Below are 20,883 nucleotides of genomic sequence, written 5' to 3' on the forward strand. Positions count from 1 at the left end.
GTTGTCGCTTATTCTTTTAGTGTTATATTACTACTCTTCTTTAAGGGAGTGTTGTTTAGGCCTTGGGTTTAAGATTTAGTAACAGATAGTGGTGATGCAGTTAACAGGGCTATAGAATGCAGAGGGGAAGGGTGTGTGTTTTAGGGTTGGGAAATAGTTGGGCAATAGAAGGTAGTAAATTCCATTTTTTAGATACTGAACTGAGTTTAAGGTATAGCGAAGACAAAGAAATATTAAATGGCCAGTTTGAAATATATGTCTGGAGGAAAGGAAGGAAATCTGGACAAGAAAATGAAGGCAATTGAGAGGCATCCTCTTAGAATGATGGGTGAAGCTACAGAAATAGATGACATTTACCCCCAAGGGGGTAGCATCTAAGAGAAAAGGGGGCATACACAAACAGCCTCATGAAGATTATTTACCTGTTTTGGGGGAGTGTGTGGAGGGATATTTGGAGGAAAAAACAGTAGCACTATGTCATAGGACAAGGGAAATATAGCAAGGAGGAGGATGTGACTGGCAGCATCACACAGGAAGTGGAAAAAGGAGGATAGGGAAGAGACACTTGGTACAAAGAAGTCACTGATGGTCTTTAGCAAGGCTGTGGGATAGCAAATTTGGACTGAGGGTGTCAGTAGCTGGGAAGACAGCAACGATGTGTAGTACTGAAAAAAAGGAAGAAAGGTAGTTTAACAGAAATGCAGAGTGACACAAGGTTTTCATTTTTGTTTTGCTTTTGAAGATTAGGGGGTAAGTATTTTGTGGGCTAAGGGGAAGGAGAGAGAAAAGATTCAATGGGAGGAATTCATTGATAAGCCTAATTTTTATAGATGGGATGGACTGTGAGTGATGAGTAGAAGAATTAACCTTTTCAGCTTAATTTCACCAACAGCCTCCCCCATTTCTTGAGGCAAATTTCCTACTATTCTTTTTTAACTTTTTTTTTTTTTTTTTTTTTACTGATTTCAGAGAGGAAGGGAAAGGGAGGTAGAGATAGAAACATCAATGATGATAATCATTGGTCTGCTGTCTCCTGCACGCCCTCTACTGGGGATCAAGCCACAACCTGGGCATGTGCCCTGAGACCTTCAGTCCACAGGCTGACACTCTATCCACTGAGCTAAACCTGCGAGACCCTAATATTCTGTAGTATAGTGTTTGTGTCACCACTTTGGGAAAGAATGATCTAGTTTAAGAGCATGTCAATGTTAGGGGCCTTACCATTAAGGGATAGCCTCTGGAACATAATCATTATGGTAATGGTAGGTTGGTGGACAAAGTAAGGAAAGGAAGAGGGTCCCTTTGCTTGGCTCTAGAGGGCAAGGTAGTAAGAATGGATATAAATGCAGGTAATGAAGGTGAAGAGAGAAGTTGAAGTTCACAGTGAGTAGCCTCCATCCCATTAGTTGAGTAGGAAATAGTGGACTGCTAATAGCAAGTAGGGTAGAGGTTCCTACCATCAGTCTTTTTTGCCCTCATTCTTTAACTTGTATTTTCATTATAGTTATATAATACTAGTGATCCAGTGCACAGATCATGTACCTTGAAAGGAAATTAATTAGAAGATGGCCAGTGGGGCAGGACTGGGTGAGATGAGCTGGACATACCCTGGAGCCAACCTCCTGCACTCCCTCCCCTGCCAGCCGGCTCTACCCAGGGTGTTCCGTGGCTCACAGGGCATCTGTGGAGTGAGTAGGTCCCTCCAGCAGATGAAGTCCTTTGACCTGCCCTAAAGGGTTTGGGCCAAAATCGGCTCTTCGACATCCCCTGAGGGGTCCCCAAGTGCGAGAGGACACTCTGCAAAGTTGATGTGCAGCAAACCAGATTCAGGGCCAGTACCCCAGCAACAACATAACCGACTACTAAAGGTGGACTCGCAAGGCCCTGCGAGGAATCAGGCTCTCTCCTCTCTGGTTTTGAGGTGTGTCACCTGAGAACCACTGCTGCCAAGTCACTGCAGCTCAGCAGCTCCTATGTTGAGCATCTGCCCCATGGTAGTCAGTGTGCATCATAGCAACCGGTCAGAGGGACAGAGGGACACTTAGCATATTAGCTTTTATGTATATAGACTAGAGGCCCGATGCATGAAATTCATGCACGGATGTCAGTGTCCCTCAGCCCAGCCTGCACCCTCTCCAATCTGGGACCCTCTCACAATCCAGGACTGCTGGCTCCCAACTGCTCGTCTGCCTGCCTTCCTAATTGCCCCAAATAGCTTCTGCCTGCCAGCCTGATCACCCACTAACCACTCCCATGTCAGCCTGATTGATGTCTAAGTGATCCCCTGCCAGCCTGTTTGCCTCCAACTTCGCTTCGGCCTGGTCACCCGTAACTGCCCTCCCCTACAGGGTTGATCACCTCCAACTGCCCTCCCTTGCAGGCCTGATGTCTCCCAACTGCCCTCCACTGCTGGCCATCTGTGGTGGCCACCTTGTGTCCACATGGGGGCAGGATCTTTGACCACATGGGGCAGTCATCTTGTGTGTTGGAGTGATGGTCAATCTGCATATTACTCTTATATTAGATAGGTTAGAGGCCTGGTGCATTGGTGGGGACCAGCTGGTTTGCCCTGAAGGGTGTCCCAGATCAGGGAGGGGGTTCCTTTGAGGCGAGGGGCGGCCTGGGTGAGGGGACTATGGTAGTTTGCAGGCTGGCCACACCCCCTGGCAACCCAAGTGGACGTCCTGGTATCTGGGATATATTTACCTTCTACAATTGAAACTTTGTAGCCTGGAGTGGAGTCAAGGCTCCTTCCTGCTAGCTCAGTGGCTGCTGCCATTTCTGTTTGGATTTATTTACCTTCTTTAATTGAAACTTTGTACCCTTGAGTGGAGGCCTGCATCGGCAAGGGCAGGCAGAAAGCCTGGCTTCTTCCATTGCCACAGAAACCCAAGCCTCCCTCCTGCTCTCTGGCTGTAGCCATCTTGGTTGGGGTTAATTTGCATATTCACTCTGATTGGTTGTTGGGTGTGGCTGGTGAATATAGCAGAGGTATGGTCAGTTTGCATATTACTCTTTTATTAGATAAGATAGTACATAGATTTCTTGTCATTGTAAATAGTGGAGCAGCACACCTCTGTTGATTTTTAACACCATATTTTGTGTTCCCAGTTGATGCTTTCTGAGTGGTTAATTGACGTCCCTTCAGATTTGGGGCAGGAATGGATTGTGGTTGTGTGCCCTGTTGGAAAAAGAGCGCTTATCGTGGCCTCCAGGGTAAGTAGCTGCCTCCTCTTAAATCACCAAGCCTTGTCTGTAGTAAGAGGGATTCTTTGCACTTCATGTTCCTTGTTCACCACAGCAGCTGTGCCTAGATAGCATGGGGTTTGAAACACTTGCCTGTAGGAAGATTTTTTGAGAGCTATCTTTGGCCTCTGCAGAATGTGGGAGCAAGAGTGTGAGGAAAACTGATGTCTAATGGTACCTTTCTTTCCAAATAGGGTTCTACCAGTGCCTACACCAAGAGTGGTTACTGTGTCAACAAGTTTTCTTCACTTCTACCAGGAGGCAACAAGCGAAACTCAACAACAGCAAAAGGTACCTACATGAAATTGTCTTTTTTTTTTTTAGTTTATGATTATTAAGTTTTTTAGTTTTTTATTATTTTTTAATATATTTTATTGACTTTTCACAGAGAGGAAGAGAGAGGGATAGAGAGCTAGAAACATCGACGAGAGAGAATCATCAATCAGCTGCCTCCTGCTCACTCCCTACTGGAGATGTGCCTGCAACCCAGGTACATGCCCTTGACCGGAATCAGTCCGCAGGCCAACGCTCCATCCACTGAACCAAACCGGTTTCGGTGTTTATTAAGTTTTTTAATCACTAAAAGATAGTGTAAGTTTCTTGGTCATTTCTTTTAAAGATCCACTTTGAAAGCATGCCTTTGAAACTGTATAGCCACCATCCTGCCCAGTGAATTCAGGCCATTTCCTTCAATGTCAGCCCTTTAGCAGCAGAGTAGATGCAGCCCAATGAGGCCTGCTTGGTAAAAAAAAAATCCCTCAATCAAAATTAACATGCCTTGCTCATGAACTGCCATTACAAGGTGAGAGCTACATTTTATTGGGGAAAGTCCTTTAGAATGCTGAGTGTTATGTACAGTAAGATGTTGCTGGGGCTTCCCTGCTGAATTCCCATTTTTCCTTTATCGTTATACTAACCTTAGCTTCTCTCTCCCACCTGAGCCTAGCTGAGGAGACTAAGATCATGGAGGTGAAATAACTTGCTCATGGTCATTCAGTGACAAAGTGGCGGAGCTGGCCTAAACTCTGCTCTCTTCCCTGCCTGCTAGGGTTCCCTTGCTGGTTCCTCATGTCCTCAGTACTGAGCCCAACTTCTCCACTGACTTTTAGAGCTCCTCATTCATGGGCTTTGATCTACCCTACTTTTTACCTTTCCCCTACTCTCCGTATCTACCCTTAGCTCTGTTCCATTGGTTTGCCTTCTTGCTCCCCTCAGTGTACTCAGTGTATTTTACCTCTGTGCCTTTTCTCAGGCCAATTCAGTATTCTGGCCGGGAATGCCCTCCCAACCCTCTGCCCTGTTGTTTTAATTCTCTTAATCCAGAAGAGTGTGTTCATATCACATGTCTTCTATAAAGCACTTCCTACTGCTCCAATCCCTTTTTTTTTTTCTTCTGGAATTTCTATTGTTCTTAGTTTGGGCTATAGTTTAGCTCTTGGTTCTTTTCTCTGTGATCATCTTATTTCCTTAATTGGATTGTGATTTTTTTATTGACTTTTCACAGAGAGGAAGGGAGAAGATACAGAGTTAGAAACATCAATAAAACAGAAACATCGGTCAGCTGCCTCCTGCACACCCCCTACTGGGTATGTGCTCGCAACCAAGATACATGCCCTTGACCAGAATCGAACCTGGGACCCTTTGGTCCGCAGGCCAACATTCTATCCACCGAGCCAAAACCAACTAGAGCTAGATTGTGATTTTTGTTGTTAATCCTCACCCAAGAATGTTTTCTCCTCTTTTTTTTTTTTTTTTTTTAAAGAGAGAATAGAAGGTTGGGGAGAGAGTAAAACATCCATGCCAGAGAGGCACATTGATCAGTTGCCTCCCACACCCAGACCGGGATCAAACCTGCAACTCTTGCCCTAACCAGTTTGGCTCAGTGGACTCAAGAGTCCCAGGTTTGATTCTGGTCAAGGGCATGTACCTTAGTTGCGAGCACATATCTAGTGGGAAGTGTGCAGGAGGAGACAGCTGATCGATGTTTCTCTCTCATCGATGTTTCTAACTTTCTATCCTTCTCCCTTACTCTTATAAAATATCAATAAAATATATATATTTTTTAAAAACCTCTGTAACTCTTTGGTCATAGGCCCGTGCTCTCATCACTGAGCCATGTTGGCGAGGACAGATTGTAACTTTCTTAAAAGCAGGGACTACGTGCAGATAATGTTCCCCACAGAACACTATTCCCATGATAGTAACTCAAAAGTAATTACAAACAGCCGAAACCGGTTTAGCTGAGTGGATAGAGCGTCGGTCTGCAGACTGAAAGGTCCTGGGTTCTATTCCGGTCAGGGGCATGTACCTTGGTTGTGGGCACATCTTCAATGGGGGGTGTGCAAGAGGCAGCTGATCGATGTCTCTCTCTCATCGATGTTTCTAGCTCTCTATCCCTCTCTCTTCCTCTCTGTAAAAAGTCAATAAAACATATTAAAAAAAAAAAAAAGTAATTACAAACTAAAATGCTTTCAAACTTGAGCTTCTGTAAGTAAATGTTCTAATTTATATAAAAGCTCAGAATTTCCACTTGGCTTAGGGGTTGCCTTGATCCCTCCTATGTTGTCCTACCTCAGGTCACCATTCTTCAGGTGGATTGTGAAGAATGTCTTCCCTACTAAATTCTCATACCTTAGTGCTGGTGCTTGCTGCAAGTACCAAAGATTATGGAATTCTGTTTCCAAGCCCTAAGATGGGCTTCCTATATTGTGGTGGAGGGAACCCTGATTGGAAGGGGACCCTGTACTGACTTTCTGCATTGTGTCCCAGACTATACCATTCTGGACTGCATTTACAGTGAGGCAAAGCAGACCTACTACATTCTGGATGTGATGTGCTGGCGGGGCCACCCTTTTTATGACTGCCAGGTAAGGAACAATAATCTCCTCATGTGTTCTGTTTTCTCCATTTCTTACATCTTTGAGTTTGTTTAAATTAGCTTTTCTTTTTAAATATGGAATGCTTCATGTATTTGCAGGTCATCCTTGCACAGGGGCCATGCTAATCACTGTATTGTTCCAATTTTAGTATATGTGCTGCTGAAGCAAGCACAGTATAGTAAATTCTTGAGGGCAGGAAAGAAAGAAACAGAGCAGTAGAGGTGGCTGGGACTTTGTATGGGTTGCAGCTGCCCCCTGCCCTCTCCAGAGTCTTGGGAGGATTGTTGTCAGGGAAGATTGTAGGTGAAGGGAATACCTTTGATCAAGATAGAGAAGGTGAAATGTAAGACATCATCTAGTAGACTTGCAGAAAGTCAGGACAGGGGGAAAAGAACAATTGTGAATAAAAAATGGGAATAAGTATGTACTATCAACAATTATTTTAAATGTAAATGGTTAAGTGCCCCAATTCTACCTAATAAAAGAATAATATGCAAATTAACCATCACTCGGCTCCACAAGCCACACCCATAAGCCAATCAGAGCAAGTATGCAAATAAACGCAACCAAGATGGCTACAGCCACAGAGAGCAGGAGGGAGGCCTTACCCCGGCAACAGAGGAAGCCAAGCTTTCCACTTGCCCTTGCTGCCTAGGCCTCCACACAAGGCTACAAAGTTTCAATTATAGAAGGTAAACAAATCGGAACAGAAACAGGTGTTGCCGCCACTGAGCAAGCAGGAGGCTTGACTCCACTCCAAGCTACAAAGTTTCAATTGTAGAAGGTAAATATATCCGATACCAGAGCCTCCCCTTGGGTTGCTGGGGGGCATGGCTGGCCTACAAACCACCACAACCCCCTCGCTCAGAGGCCCTTTTCCTCCTGCCGGCCTTGGGCTGAGAGGGAGGAGAACCCCTGCAAGTTACTGGATCTTTAAGGGAGTCTATCCCCTCCAAGTCCTGCAGATGCCTCATGACCAGAGGGGACCAGGGTGTGTGCCCACGCAAGTGCAAGAAGCACTGATCATTGCATCTTGGATGCCAGTTGCTCTTGTGCAGTGTCAGCCTACCTCTAAGCATCCATCTTGCAGAGGTGGCATTTGCTCTGCTCCTTTGTGGCCGCAGCACATGTGACCTTGCTGCTAGTTATCAGGGCTGGGAGCACAGTAGCTGCTGGTGGTGCATGATCCACTGGAGAGCTGCTGCCAAGAACTTTCCAAAGTACCCAGCCCAGATTCCATACTCCTTCTGGCGGTGTCCTCTGGTACGGGTAGGACTGGGAGAGTTTTTATTGATTTTTCACAGAGAGGGATAGAGAGCTAGAAACGTCGATTAGAGAGAAACACCAACCAGCCACCTCCTACACACCCCCTACTGGGGACGTGCCCACAACAAATGTACATGCCCTTGACTGGAATCGAACACAGGACCCTTCAGTCCACAGCCCAACGCTCTATCCACTGAGCCAAACCGGTTTCAGCAGGAGAGCATTTCATATTTGCAAATCTGTGACTCGTGGCTGCCTTGTGTTTTTCCTATTGAATTTGTTGGACTTGGAGCATTGATCCCCTCCTTGTGGCATAATTGGACACCAGGAAGACTCAACTCATAACATATCTATATTTTTATTAATTTTTCGTAACATTTGTTGCTCCTATTTCTAGGCAATGAATGTGTTATAAACGTTCTATTTTCCATTGATAGAATTTGTTGATTGTAATGTATTCTATTTCAGTATGATTCATTACCTGGTGTTATATTATGCCTTTGTCGTTTTTATCAGTGGAAAACTGATGCTGCAAAATAATAGATGTATTTTAAAAAATTTTAAATAATGACAGAAAACTTTCCCCACCTGGTGAAAGAAATAGACTTTCAAGTCCAGGAAGCGCAGAGAATCCCAAACAAGAGGAATCCAAGAGAATCACAGCAAGACACATCGTAATTAAAATGCCAAGGGCAGCCGAGACCGGTTTGGCTCAGTGGATAGAGCATCTGCCTGCGGACTGAAAGGTCCTGGGTTCGATTCCGGTCAAGGGCATGTATCTTGGTTGCGGGCACATCTCCAGTAGGAGGTGTGCAAGAGGCAGCTGATCGATGATTCTCTCTCATCGATGTTTCTAACTATCCCTCTCTCTTCCTCTCTGTAAAAAATTAATAAAATATATTTTTTAAAAAGAAATAAAAATAAATAAAATGCCAAGGGCAAAAGACAAAGAGAATCTTAAAAGCAGCAAGAGAAAACAGTTAGGGAGTACCCATACGAATGTCAGCTGATTTCTCAACAGAAACTATGCAGGCCAGAAGGGAGTGGCAAGAAATATTCAAAGTGAGGAATAGCAAGAACCAACAACCAAGATTACCCAGCAAAGCTATCGTTTAGAATTGAAAGTCAGATAAAGAGCTTCTCAGGTGGAAGGGGGTGTGGGGGATGTGGGAAGAGATTGGACAAAGAGCTTACACCTATAGATGAGGACAGGGCGGGGGAGGAAGTGAGGGCCTAAGTTGGGGGGGACCAGATAGAGGGGAGCTATGGCGGGGGCGGGGGGGAAATATCTATAATCTGAACAGAAATGATTTTTTTAAGTGAAGTAAAACTGTCATTTTTAATAGACACACAGAACCACTATACACATAGAACCATAACAATTCCACCAAAAATCAATAGAAGAAATTGAAGAAGGTACAAATGAAGCATATATTGTGCTCATGGACAGGAAGAATTAACATCACTAAAATGTCTATACTGTGCAAAGCAATCGAGATTCTTTGCAGTCCTTATCAAAATAACAATGACATTTTTTACAAAAGTAGAAGAAATAATTCTAAATTTGTATGGAACCCAAAAAGGCACTAAAAGCCAAAGCTGTCTTGAGAAATAACAAAGTTGGACATATCATGCTACCTGATATTAAACTATATTTCAAGGTTGTAGTAATCAAAATGACATGGTACTGGCTTAAAAGTAGATTCATAGTTCAATGGAACTGAAGAGAAAGCCCCAAAGTAAACCTAAACTCTATGGTCAATTAATAAAGGAGGCAAGGATATCAAATGGGATAAAAGCAGTGTATTCAATAAATAGTGTTGGGAAAACTGGACAGAATTGTGCAAAAAGTGAAACTAGACCACCTTCTTAATCCATTTTGAGTTTATTCTCGTATATGGTTTAAAGACTTAAATGTAGACTCAGAATCATAAAAGTTTTTTTTAATGTTTTGTTTTTAATTGATTTTTAGAGGGAGGGGAAAAGAGAGTGATAAAAATATCAATGAGAGGAACATTATCGATCATCTGCCTCCTGTACACCCCCAACTGGATATCGAGCCTGCAACCTGGGCATGTGCCCTGACCAGGAATTGAACCATAACCTCTTGCTCTACCACTGAGCAACACTGTCTGGGCAAACTAAAAAGTTTTTGCATGGTAAAGGAAATAGTCAACAAAAGAAAAAGACAGCCTACTGAATGGGAGACTGTATTTGCCAATAATATATCTGATAAGTAGTTAATATGTAAAATTTATAAAGAACTCACAACACCAAAAATCAAACTTCCCAATTAAAATACGGGCAAAGGACCTAATAGACATTTATTCAAAGAAGTCATACAGATGACCAATAGAAAGATAAAAAGATGCTCTATGTCACTAATCATCAGAGAAATGCAAATTAAAACCACAATGAGATATTATGCTTGTTAGAATGACTATCATCAAGAAATCAGCAAACACCAAGAGTTGGGGATGATGTGGAGGAAATGGAATCCTTGTGCACTCTTGGTTGTATTGCAAATTGATGCAGCCACTTTGGAAAACAGTATGGAAATTCCTCAGAAAATTAAAACTAAATAAGGTGAAGCATGTGCAAGGGAATATTAGTCATCCATGAAAAAGAATGCAATCTCACTATTTGTGACAACATGGATGGACCTACAAAAGAAATTGTGCTAGCTCTAACTGGTTTGGCTCAGTGGATAGAGTATCAGCCTACGGACTCAAGGGTCCCAGGTTCGAATCCGGTCAAGGGCATGTACCTTGGTTGTGGGCACATACCCAGTAGGGAGTGTGCAGGAGGCAGCTGATTGATGTTTCTCTCTCATCAATGTTTCTAACTTTCTAGCCCTCTCCCTTCCTCTCTAAAAAATCAATAAAATATATTTTTTTATAAAAAGAAAGTAATGTATTAAATGGAATAAGTCAGACTGGGAAAGGCAAATAATCTATGATTTCATTTACATGTGGAATCTAAAGATCAAAATAAATGTTCAAGGAGTACAGAAATAGATATAAAGAACAAACTGATGGTTGCTAGATGTGAGGAGGTTTGGGGGGCTAGTTTAAGAATGTGAAAGGGCCGAAACCGGTTTGGCTCAGTGGTAGAGCGTCGGTCTGCGGACTGAAGGGTCCCGGGTTCGATTCCGGTCAAGGGCATGTACATTGGTTGCGGGCACATCCCTGGTGGGGGGTGTGCAGGAGGCAGCTGGTCAATGTTTCTCTCTCACAGACGTTTCTAGCTCTCTATCTCTCTCCCTTCCTCCTCTCTGTAAAATATCAATAAAAAATATATTTAAAAAAAAAAAAAAAAAAAGAATGTGAAAGGTTTAAGAATAAAAATTGGCAGTTACAAAATAGTCATGAGGATGTAAAGGACAGTATAGGGAATATAATCAATAATTTTGTAATTATGTGTGGTGTCAGGTACTAAAACATTGAGGGGATCATTTCATAAATTATATAAATGTCTAAACCTATGCTGTATGCCAGAACCAATATAAAATAATAGGGAATTTCAACCATAATTGAAAAAGATAAAATAAAGTTCTCAGACCTACTGAATGAGAAACTGTTGAGGTGGATTATATTTTATCAGCCTGCAGGTGCTCTTCATGCAGGCCAAGTGTGAGAATCATGGGTTATCACCATAGTCTTTCTTTTTTGTTTTTGAGAGAAAGAGAAAGAGAAGCATCAACACTGATTGGCTGCCTCTTGCATACCCCCTGCTGAGGATCAAGCCAGAAACCTGGGCATGTGCCCTACCAGGAATTGAACTGGGGCCTTCTGGTGCATCGATTGATGCTCAGCCACTGAGTGACACCAGCTGGGTAGGCTATTTCCTTTCATGTCATTCCTAAAAGCTGGGTTTCCTCATCTGCTCAGTGGTAGTACTTTGAAATTCTAACATGCTCCTCATTCTAAGAATATTCTCCAGTACAGGCATTACTAAGCAATTTTGAGCATTATATCCTTAAATTCCTTACATCTCTAAAAGGTAAGTACTCCTGCCGAAACCGGTTTGGCTCAGCGGATAGAGCGTCAGCCTGTAGACTAAAGGGTCCCAGGTTCCATTCCAGTCAAGGGCATGTACCTTGGTTGCGAGCACATCCCCAGTAGGGTGTGTGCAAGAGGCAGCTGATCGATTATTCTCTTTCATCGATATTTCTAACTCTCTGTTCCTCTCTCTTCCTCTCTGTAAAAAATCAATAAAATATATTTTTTTAAAAAATAAAAGGTAAGTACTCCTATTTGTAATCCTTTTGATAAGGAATTTGAGAGCCACAGATGTTCTGTAACTTGCCCAGATGCAGAACCAAACCTAAAACTCGGTAGTCTTAAATTCAGTCCAGCCCTAACAGGTTTGGCTCATTAGAGCATCAGTCTGCAGACTGAAGGGTCCCAGGTTCAATTCCAGTCAAGGGTATTTACTTTGGTTGTGGGCACATCCCCAGTAGGTGGTGTGCGGAGGCAGCTGATCAATGTTTCTCTCTCATTGATGTTTCTAACTCTCTATCCCTCTCCCTTCCTCTCTGTAAAAAATCAATAAAATATATTTTTTTTAAAAAATAAATAAAATATATTTTCAAAAAAATTCAGTCCAAACACATTTTCCTGTAATTCTGTTGAAGGATGTTTTCTAACATGCTTTTGCAATATATGAATTCAGTAACTAAAACCAGCTATTTTTTGTTTTAAACTTATCTTTTACCCTCCAAATATTTGAATTCATTTCAGAGAAGAAAGGAGAGGGAGAGAAATAAAAATATCAATGATGAGCTCTAACTGGTTTTGCTCAGTGAATAGAGTGTTGGCCTGCAGACTGAAGGGTCCTAGATTTGATTTCCATCAAGGACATATGCCCAGGTTGTGTGCTTGATCCCCAGAAGGGGTATGCAGGAGGCAGCCAATCAATGAGTCTAATCATTGATGTTTCTATCTCTCCCTCTCACTTTCTCTCTGAAATCAATAAAAATATATTTTTTAAAAATCTTTCCAGGAAGCAAAAAAAGGAAACATCAATGATGAGAGAGAATCACTGATCATCTACCAACTGCATACCCCCTACTGAGGACCCAGCCCCACAACCCTGGCATGTGCCTTGATGGGAAATCGAACCTTGTATTCTTGGTTCATAGGTCAATGCTTAACCATTGAGCCCCACCAGTTAGGCAACCTATGTTTTTATAGTATAAAGAAAAGACTATGTTGGGGTTTTTTTGTTTCTGAAGGCTAAATAATGTAAAGAAAGAAAATGACATAAATAGCCGAGACCCGTTTGGCTCAATGGATAGAGCGTCGGCTTGGGGACTGAAGGGTCCCGGGTTCAATTCCGGTAAGGGCATGTACCTTGGTTGTGGGCATATCCCCAGTAGGGAGTGTGCAAGAGGCAGCTGGCTGATGTCTCTCTCTCATCGATGTTTCTACAATAGCTTTCTATCCCTCTCTCTTCCTCTCTGTAAAAAATCAATAAAATATATTAAAAGAAAAAATGACAAAAATAAGTACAGTGAAGTTTATATCACTGATTCAGAGTATCAATTAAGCTATACAGTAGTTTCTACTCCTCACGATTAAAATAAAGCAAAGGTTGACCTAATGTGACTTGGAGTTGTAGTGTCTTAGTAGTTTTTGTGGGAAACTAGGCAAGTGATATAATGTCTTTGAGCCTCTGCCCTTTCACCTATAGAATAGAGATAATGATAATACAACTCTCACAGGGTGGTTTTGGATTAATAAGATTATGTTTGTACAGATCTTATCTTAGAGCTGGACACATAGTAGGTCTTTCATAATATTTGGCCTATTGCCATTAATATTACTGGATTTTTTAAAAAAAATCTTCATGCCTTTTTCCTTCTCACACAACCCAGTCAACATGGTGTTCAACTGCTTCATGGAGGTTGTCTGGGTGGCCTACCTTTCCTTTGGGCCTCTTGACCCGAAGCTGCTCGAGATTATAGATATCCATCAGAACAGGGCTTTGGTTAATGGAACTTTCACTCAAGTAAGGAGACAAGCCATGACTTTCAAATGCATGCGGCTTACTGTCTTCATCCCAAGTTCTCATATAGTGCCCGCCAGAAGTTTGCTTAACAAGCCTAGCAGCCACAAGATGAGCCAATAAGATTGAAGCCAGAGAAAAGCAAGCCAATGACAGATTTTGATCATTACATGGTCATGACAGTAAAGAAAATGAGGAACTGAATAATCAAGCTTGAAGTCAGGAACCTTTAAAAGGCAGTTCTGCCCTGGCTAGTGTCGATCATGCATCGAAGGGTCACAGGTTGATTCCTGGTCAAAGGCATGTATCTGGGTTGTAGGTTCAATCCCTAGCTCTAATTGAGCACATGTGGGAGGCAATCAATGGATGTGTCTTTTTCACATGTATGCTTCTCTCCTCCCTCCCCCATCTTCCTTACCCTCTCTAAAAATCAATGGAGAAACTATCCTCTAGAGAGGATTTGGAGGGTGGGAGGGAGATCTCCTGAAAGTTCCCTGCAGTTAAAGGTGGAGTTACAACTGCTTCTGCAAAGGTTCCAGCAAAAATGGTGGCCACTGGCCCTGGCCATTGTGGCTCAGGTGGTTGGATGTCGTGACATGCCCAGAAAGGTCACCAGTTCTATTCCCAGTCAGGGCACATAACCCAGGTTTTGGACTTCTCCCTTGTGGGGAGAGAAGGCGGAATGCAGGAGGCAACCAGTTGATGTTGTGCTCTCACATCAATGTTTCTTACCCTTTCTCTCTTTCTCTCTCCCTCTCTCTCTCTCTCTCTCTCTCTCTCTCTCTCTCTCTCTCTCTCTCTCTCTCTCTCTCTCAAAATCAATAAACTATTCTTTAAAAAAAAAGGTGACCCCTGCAGGTAAGATGGCTCCAGTCCAGAGGGTGTCTGCCTAGAAAGCTATAGGCCAGAAGGCAGCACCTTGAAAAGCACAAGGGTCTGAAAGCTCCAGCCCTGAAAGCACCTGCTACAAAGGCTTCTAGCAAGGAAGTGTGAGAACATAAGAGGCTGTTATAAAAGTAATAGAGGTTATTTTTGACACGTTGGCAAATCGAAAGAAAAAAATCTTCAAAGATTTTAAAATACTTTCCTGATCTGATGGCAGTGTTTTAAGGAAATTAGAGTAGTGATAGAAAGACTTAGGTCTTCATAAATCAGGTGGCTATTTAGAATATGGCTTTTTGCTTCTAGTAGAGTTTGAAATGAGCTGTATTTTATCTTTGTCTTTTCTTTGTGGCAGACTGATTTCCGATTCTACTGGATGCATTCAAAGTTACCAGAAGAAGAAGGACTGGGAGAGAACACCAAGCTCAATCCTGTGAGGCCTGGGATTTGGGTTGTAGAGCTCTTTATATGGATTGGTTTGGAATGATCTGTTATTTACATAACCATTATGAATGAAATTCTTTAATATTGAGAGAGAACAGCATAACAGGAAGATTATAGGCTTAACAGTCATCCAGATCTGAATTCCAGTTTTGGCTTTAATAATTATTAGGCTAAGCTAAAAACATCACTTGGCCTTAGTTTCTTCATCTGTAAAATAAGGTGAATAATATCTATTTTACAGGGTGGTTCTAAGAACTAAGTTAGAAAAATATGTATGTCCTCCTAGCATAGTACTTATGGTAGGCTCTCAATAAATAGTGGTTGGGCTTCTTTAAGAGTTCCCCAAATGATTCTCCTTATAGAGCAAGGTTGAGAACCATTGACCTATTAATTCAGCATCTATTTGGAGGGGAAATAGCTGGGAAGGAAGAGACCAAAAGCTTCTTTGATATAGCTTTCCAGTTGCTGGAAGAGTATTATTTGTAATATGTACTAATTCTTTGTTTCAATTTATATTTTAGTTTAAATTTGTGGGGCTAAAGAATTTTCCTTGTACCCCTGAGAGCCTGTGTAAGGTGCTGTCTATGGATTTCCCTTTTGAGGTAAAAAAGTCATTGTCTTTATTGTTCTAATGTGATTTCAGGACACAAGAAAACTTGATTACACATATATTTTGACTTTGCTATGTTAAAGTATCAGAAAAGGGCTGAGCCCTGGCTGGTATGGCTCAGAAGATTGGTCGGAATGTCATACTGGGCACCACAAAATTGTAGATTCGATTCCTTGTCAGGGTGCATGCTGGAGACAACCTTTCGATGATTCTCTCTTTCTCTCTATCCCCTTCTCCTTTTCTCTCTAAAATCATTTGTAAGAAAGAGAAAAGAACTGAAAGCTGATTTCTAGAAAGAGACATACTCACTGCCCTTCAGAGCCTCAGCTCTACCCTTCTCCGTAAATCAGAATGCCAGAGTTAGAAGGGCCCTTAAAGGACACCTCATCTAACGCTCTCGTTTTACAGATAAACTGAGGCCCAGATCATGGTGAGGCTTTCATTCCTAGATCGTTCCTTGTTTGCCCCTTCCTGTTGTAAGCTTGAGAACCAGGTCCTTTGTGTAACTGCCATGGCTGGTTGTAAAGTCAAGGGGCTTCTTTGACTGATGGACCACAGGGATGTAAACTTCTAAATCTTCCTTCCTAGGAAGAGCAAATGATCCTGGGTATGTCAGTGCTTGCTCAGCAGTGACATGGGGCAGGTGATCAACTCATCCCAGTTTATGTCCTGGACTTTCCCGGTTTTAGTGTTGAAAGTCTCTCATTGTCAGCAGCAGCTCTTCAGTCTTGGAGCAGTCTTCTGTCATCCTTAGAACCTGAAGTTATCCTCTCCAGTCTCAATAAGCAAACTTTCCTTTTTCCAACAAACCCTTTAAAATTCTGCCTAGTCACCTTTAAGTCTTTACTTGAACTGGATATGTTTTGCAGAAAGGATCACAGCTTCGGGTGGTTGCCTTCATTTCTGGGAGTCAATTAAGAAGGTGGTAAGGTCGAAACCGGTTTAGCTCAGTGGTAGAGCGTCGGTCTGCGGACTGAAGGGTCCCGGGTTCGATTCCAGTCAGGGGCATGTACGTTGGTTGCGGGCACACCCCCAGTGGGGGGGGTGCAAGAGGCAGCTGGTCGATGTTTCTCTCTCATCGACGTTTCTGGTTCTCTATCTCTCTCCCTTCCTCTCTATAAAAAAAAAATCAATAAAAAAAAAAAAAAAGAAGAAGGTGGTAAGAACACCATCTTTATTTTTATTTATCTATTTTTGTTAATCCTCACATGAGGATATTTTTTTTTTCTCATTACTTTTAAGAGAAAGAGAATGAGCCGAAACCGGTTTGGCTCAACGGTAGAGCATCGGTCTGCGGACTGAAAGGTCCCTAATTCAATTCCTTGGTTGCAGGCACATCCCCGGTAGGGGGTGTGCAAGAGGCAGCTGGTTGAAGTTTCTCTCTCATCGACGTTTCTAGCTCTCTATCTTTCTCCCTTCCTCTCTGTAAAAAATCAATAAAATATATTTAAGAGAGAGAGAGAGAGAGAGAGAATGGGAGGGAGGGGGGGAGAGAGAGAGAGAGAGAAAGAAAATGGGAGGGAGGGGGAGAGAGAGAGAGAAACATTGATGTGACACAAACACATGGACTGGTTGCATACCACACTCGCCCTGAGGAGTGAACTCACACCCAAGGTATGTCAATCAAACCTGAGACCCTTCAGTGTTCAGACTGATGCTCCAACTACTGTGTCTCACTAACCAGGGTGACTGCCATCTTTATTTTTACTTATAGCCCTTATACTATAATAAAGTTACAGTAAATGCTTTTTTTTTCTTTATTGATTAAGGTATTACATATGTCTTCTTATCCCCCTCATTGCACCCCCAATCTCCCAGCCCCTACTCCTGCTTTCACCATCCTGGTGTCTGTGTTCATTGGTTAGGCTTATATGCATGCATACAAGTTCTTTGGTTTATCCAGTAAATGTTTTTTAGAGATGAGTTGCTGATTCCCAGAAAATAAAATTTGGGACTGTAGGAAATCTTTTTATATATATATATTATTGATTTTTACAGAGAGGAAGGGGGAGAGAAATAGAGAATTAGAAACATCGATGAGAAACATCGATCAGCTGCCTCCTGCACACCCCCGCAACCAAGGTACATGCCCTTGTCCTGAATCGAACCTGGAACCCTTCAGTCCACAGGCCGACGTTCTATCTACTGAGCCAAACTGGCTAGGGCTGTAGGAATTCTTTCCATTAAGAAAAACTGAGTTTCCTAGAACATAGCTTGCAAGAGTTAGGGAGCCAGCAATGGCTTGGGGAGTATGGCTTCTTTTTGTTTTTAATTTATTTTTATTGATTTCAGAAGAAGGAGAAAGGCTGAGATATTGATAGAAATATCAGTGGTGAGAGAGAATCATTGATTGGCTGCCTCCTGCACATTCCCAACTGGGGATCAGTACTTCAAGGCATGTTCTCTGACTAAGAATTAAACCATGACTTTCTGGTTTATAGGTAAATGCTCAACCACTGACCACACAGGTTTCCTCTGTGCTCAGCAGTCCAGCATCTCATATGGGCCTACCCAGTTCCCCTGCTTTGTTCCGTTTGCAGAACACATAACCCACTATGAGATCTCTGAGTGGTAGGAATGCATGGGATTTGGGAAGAGGACTTGGGTTCAAGTTGAATTTCTACTTCATACTAACTGTGTTATTACAGAAGCCCCCAGAACTTTGAGCCAGCCCCATCTCGAAAATACCCTCATGGTAGATGAAAGGGTTTTCTTTTCTTTCTTTTTTCAAAATAATATTTTTATTGATTTTTACAGAGAGGAAGGGAGAGGGATAAAAACATCAATCAGCTGCCTCCTGCATACTCTCTACTGGGGAAGTACTGGCAACCAAGGTACATGCCCTTGACCGGAATTGAACCTGGAACCCTTGAGTCCGCAGGCCAACGATCTATCCACTGAGCCAAACCAGTCAGGGCATATATTTTTTTATTTTCTAAAATTTCGTTTTCTAGGCTGTTTCTTCATTTAGAGAAATTGCATGTGTGAGAAACGAGAACTCTTTCCTCTGGCAGTGATTCAGAAAAAGGATTTGAACCATTAGAGCTGCCCCATGAGTATAGGCTCCTCAAAACATGTGGCCTCAGAAGTCATTTTGATCCTTGATCTCTTATAGGTGGATGGACTTCTCTTCTACCACAAGCAGACCCACTATAGCCCTGGAAGCACTCCTCTAGTGGGCTGGCTACGCCCATACATGGTATCAGATATTCTTGGTGTGGCTGTGCCAGCTGGGTGCCCACTGACCACCAAGCCAGAGTATGCCGGGCACCAGCTCCAGCAGATTATTGAGCATAAGAGGAGCCAGAAGGAGGGCATGAAAGAGAAACCCACACAGAAGGCCTTTAACAGTGGGCACTATGAGCTTGAGCATCTGTCTACCCCTGAGCTGAAGAGTGATCCCCACAGCTTGGACCAGCTTGCGAGTCACATGGAAAACTAACGAGAGCAGCCTCCTTTGGGTGTAGCGGGAAGGTGCTTGGTTTCAGAACAGAGGTTGGGGAGAGGGACAGTGACGACAATAGGTGACTTCATTTTAGAGTGGACTTTCCAGAGACACTCCAGCTGTAAACAGATTAACTCCTGTAAAAAGTGTATCCCAGATCCACAATGTAAATATATGTGATTCTTAAAAAAAGAACTTGTGATTTTTTTTTTTTAAGGGCCTTTTAATTAATAGGTGTACAGGTCTAGCTTTCCCCAGGTACCCATGTGAATGTATTATTCAGCAAGATTGCTTTTATGGTTAAAAAGTCAGGAACTTGTGATTCTTAAACCTTAGACAAACTTGAAACTCTCCCAGCAGCCCCCCTCTTGTCCCTGTCCGCCCCCCCTGAGCCCCAGTCTACCTACACCATGACTGTTCAAATCTTGGCCTATTTTACTCTGGTCTTAGTACTTAAGCATTCTGCTGAGTTTCTAGTTGCTACTGTCCTGACGTCATTTTCTAAAAAGTCTTAACCAGGAACTGCAGTTCTTAGTATTTGAATATCTTCCCTCTTCTGAGAAGACAAATGTGATTTTCTTCGGTTCGGAACATTGCCAGAAATAAAATGAAAGTGGTGATCATTCAGTACTTCAACAAACATTTGAAACATTACCTTCCAGAAGATAAGCCTTTTGCTAGGCCTCTGTGATGTAGGTTAAGGAAACAGAAAGGCCCTTAGAGCCTCAGGGCTGGAAGAGCAGGGGGATGTTTCACTGAGGCTCGGAGGAGAGCCAGAAATGTGCTCTGCAGATAGAAGGTCAGGAGTTCCTCACAGAGGCAGGAGGGCAGGACTTGGTGGGGACTGAAATCTGTTCAGCATGGCTGAAGCATAAGGTAGGATTGGAGGGTTATAGAGGAGGAAGAGAGAGAGAGAGATGGGCCTGATTGTGTTATGCAGAGATTTTGATTTTATGTCATGAATGTAAAGGAGCCAATAAAGAGCTTTGAGCAGGCAGGATCCATTCAGATTTGTGAATTAGAGCTCTTAGGCAGCTGTGGGGATGGAAGGAAGATGGTATCTGTTCTGTGTTCAGGAAATGTCTCTCATTTTCCATGTCTGTAATCTGGTTCCACCTTTCTAGGACTTACCTTATTGAACAGAAGAATTCACTATTCCACTTAAGCAACACCAGCATCCTGGGGAGAAAATTTCAGAGGGATACAGGTCAGATGAGTGACCAGGTCAGATGCAGTTGTTCCTTTGTATTGATTAATTTGTAAGATATTGCTAAGTTGTGCTAGACCAATGCAAAGCACAACTTAGCAATATCTCCCAAGACTCCTTTTGACCTGGTCATTCTACTTCTAGGTTTGCATCTTAGAAATGTCCTTGCACACAGGCAAAATGATGTAGGTGAATAGTAGGTTATTCACCACAGCATTATCTATAAGCAAAAAACTGGAAACAATTTAAATGTTTATAAACAGATGATTGGTTAAGTAAATTATTATCCATACATACAGTGGAAACTATTCAGCCATAAGTGGAATGAGGAAGCCTCTTATGTGTACATAAAAATGACCTCAAGAGTAGTTAATTAGAAAAGGAAGATGGCAAATCTGAACCGATAACTACATTTATGCAAAGGAAAGGGGAGCGTACATATATATGCATGTGATTCTAGCAGATGGAACAAGGGAAGACCTGTGACTCGTAACAAGGAAAATAGCTTTGTATTTACCCCCGATGCCTGTGTAGACACTTCCTGTGGGTTGGGTCTTCTTGTCCCTTTGTTAAAACCTGGAGCAGGTCCCATCACTCTACTGGACAAGCTCACATTAAAAAAAACAAAAAACTTTCTAATCACTGTAAGTTATGAAATAACTTCAGTACTCTGTCAGCTAAGAGGAACAACTAAAGACTATTCAAAGATTTTTGCTCCCTGTGCCTAGGCCTGCTCCACATGTAAAAAGACATCTTTGCGTCCCTTTCCCTCCCTCTCTTTTTTCTCCCTTCATTGACCTCTGTTCCATTTATCTCTATTGAGCACCTCCTGTTCTAGTCCTGGGGATATAGCAGTGACCGATCAGGCCTGGGTTGTGGGCGCCATCCCTAGTAG

At 42.6% G+C, this 20,883-nt stretch overlaps 1 protein-coding gene and 1 non-coding gene across 5 annotated transcripts in view; one reads left to right on the forward strand and one right to left on the reverse strand.

Annotated features, from left to right (window-relative positions):
- The window catches only part of SNUPN (snurportin 1), a 35,150-nt gene extending 15,372 nt beyond the window's left edge, over nucleotides 1–19,778 (forward strand). For 3 of the 4 annotated variants that reach the window (XM_036455256.2, XM_045586573.1, XM_036455239.2), the window contains 6 exons: nucleotides 3,112–3,216; nucleotides 3,441–3,537; nucleotides 6,016–6,113; nucleotides 14,638–14,715; nucleotides 15,248–15,328; nucleotides 18,452–19,778. In XM_036455256.2, coding sequence (XP_036311149.1) covers nucleotides 3,112–3,216; nucleotides 3,441–3,537; nucleotides 6,016–6,113; nucleotides 14,638–14,715; nucleotides 15,248–15,328; nucleotides 18,452–18,778 — 786 coding nt within the window. In that variant the 3' untranslated portion in view covers nucleotides 18,779–19,778. The remainder of the gene's footprint in view (nucleotides 1–3,111; nucleotides 3,217–3,440; nucleotides 3,538–6,015; nucleotides 6,114–14,637; nucleotides 14,716–15,247; nucleotides 15,329–18,451) is intronic. The other variant, XM_036455266.2, reaches the window with a different exon arrangement.
- On the reverse strand, nucleotides 6,194–6,297 carry LOC118709937. Its single transcript, XR_004985205.1, has one exon. It is a non-coding gene; the product is annotated as a U6 spliceosomal RNA (small nuclear RNA).
- Nucleotides 19,779–20,883: the final 1,105 nt, after the last annotated feature.

Source organism: Pipistrellus kuhlii, unplaced genomic scaffold, assembly GCF_014108245.1.
Source record: "Pipistrellus kuhlii isolate mPipKuh1 unplaced genomic scaffold, mPipKuh1.p scaffold_m20_p_1, whole genome shotgun sequence".
Classification (NCBI taxonomy): domain Eukaryota; kingdom Metazoa; phylum Chordata; class Mammalia; order Chiroptera; family Vespertilionidae; genus Pipistrellus; species Pipistrellus kuhlii.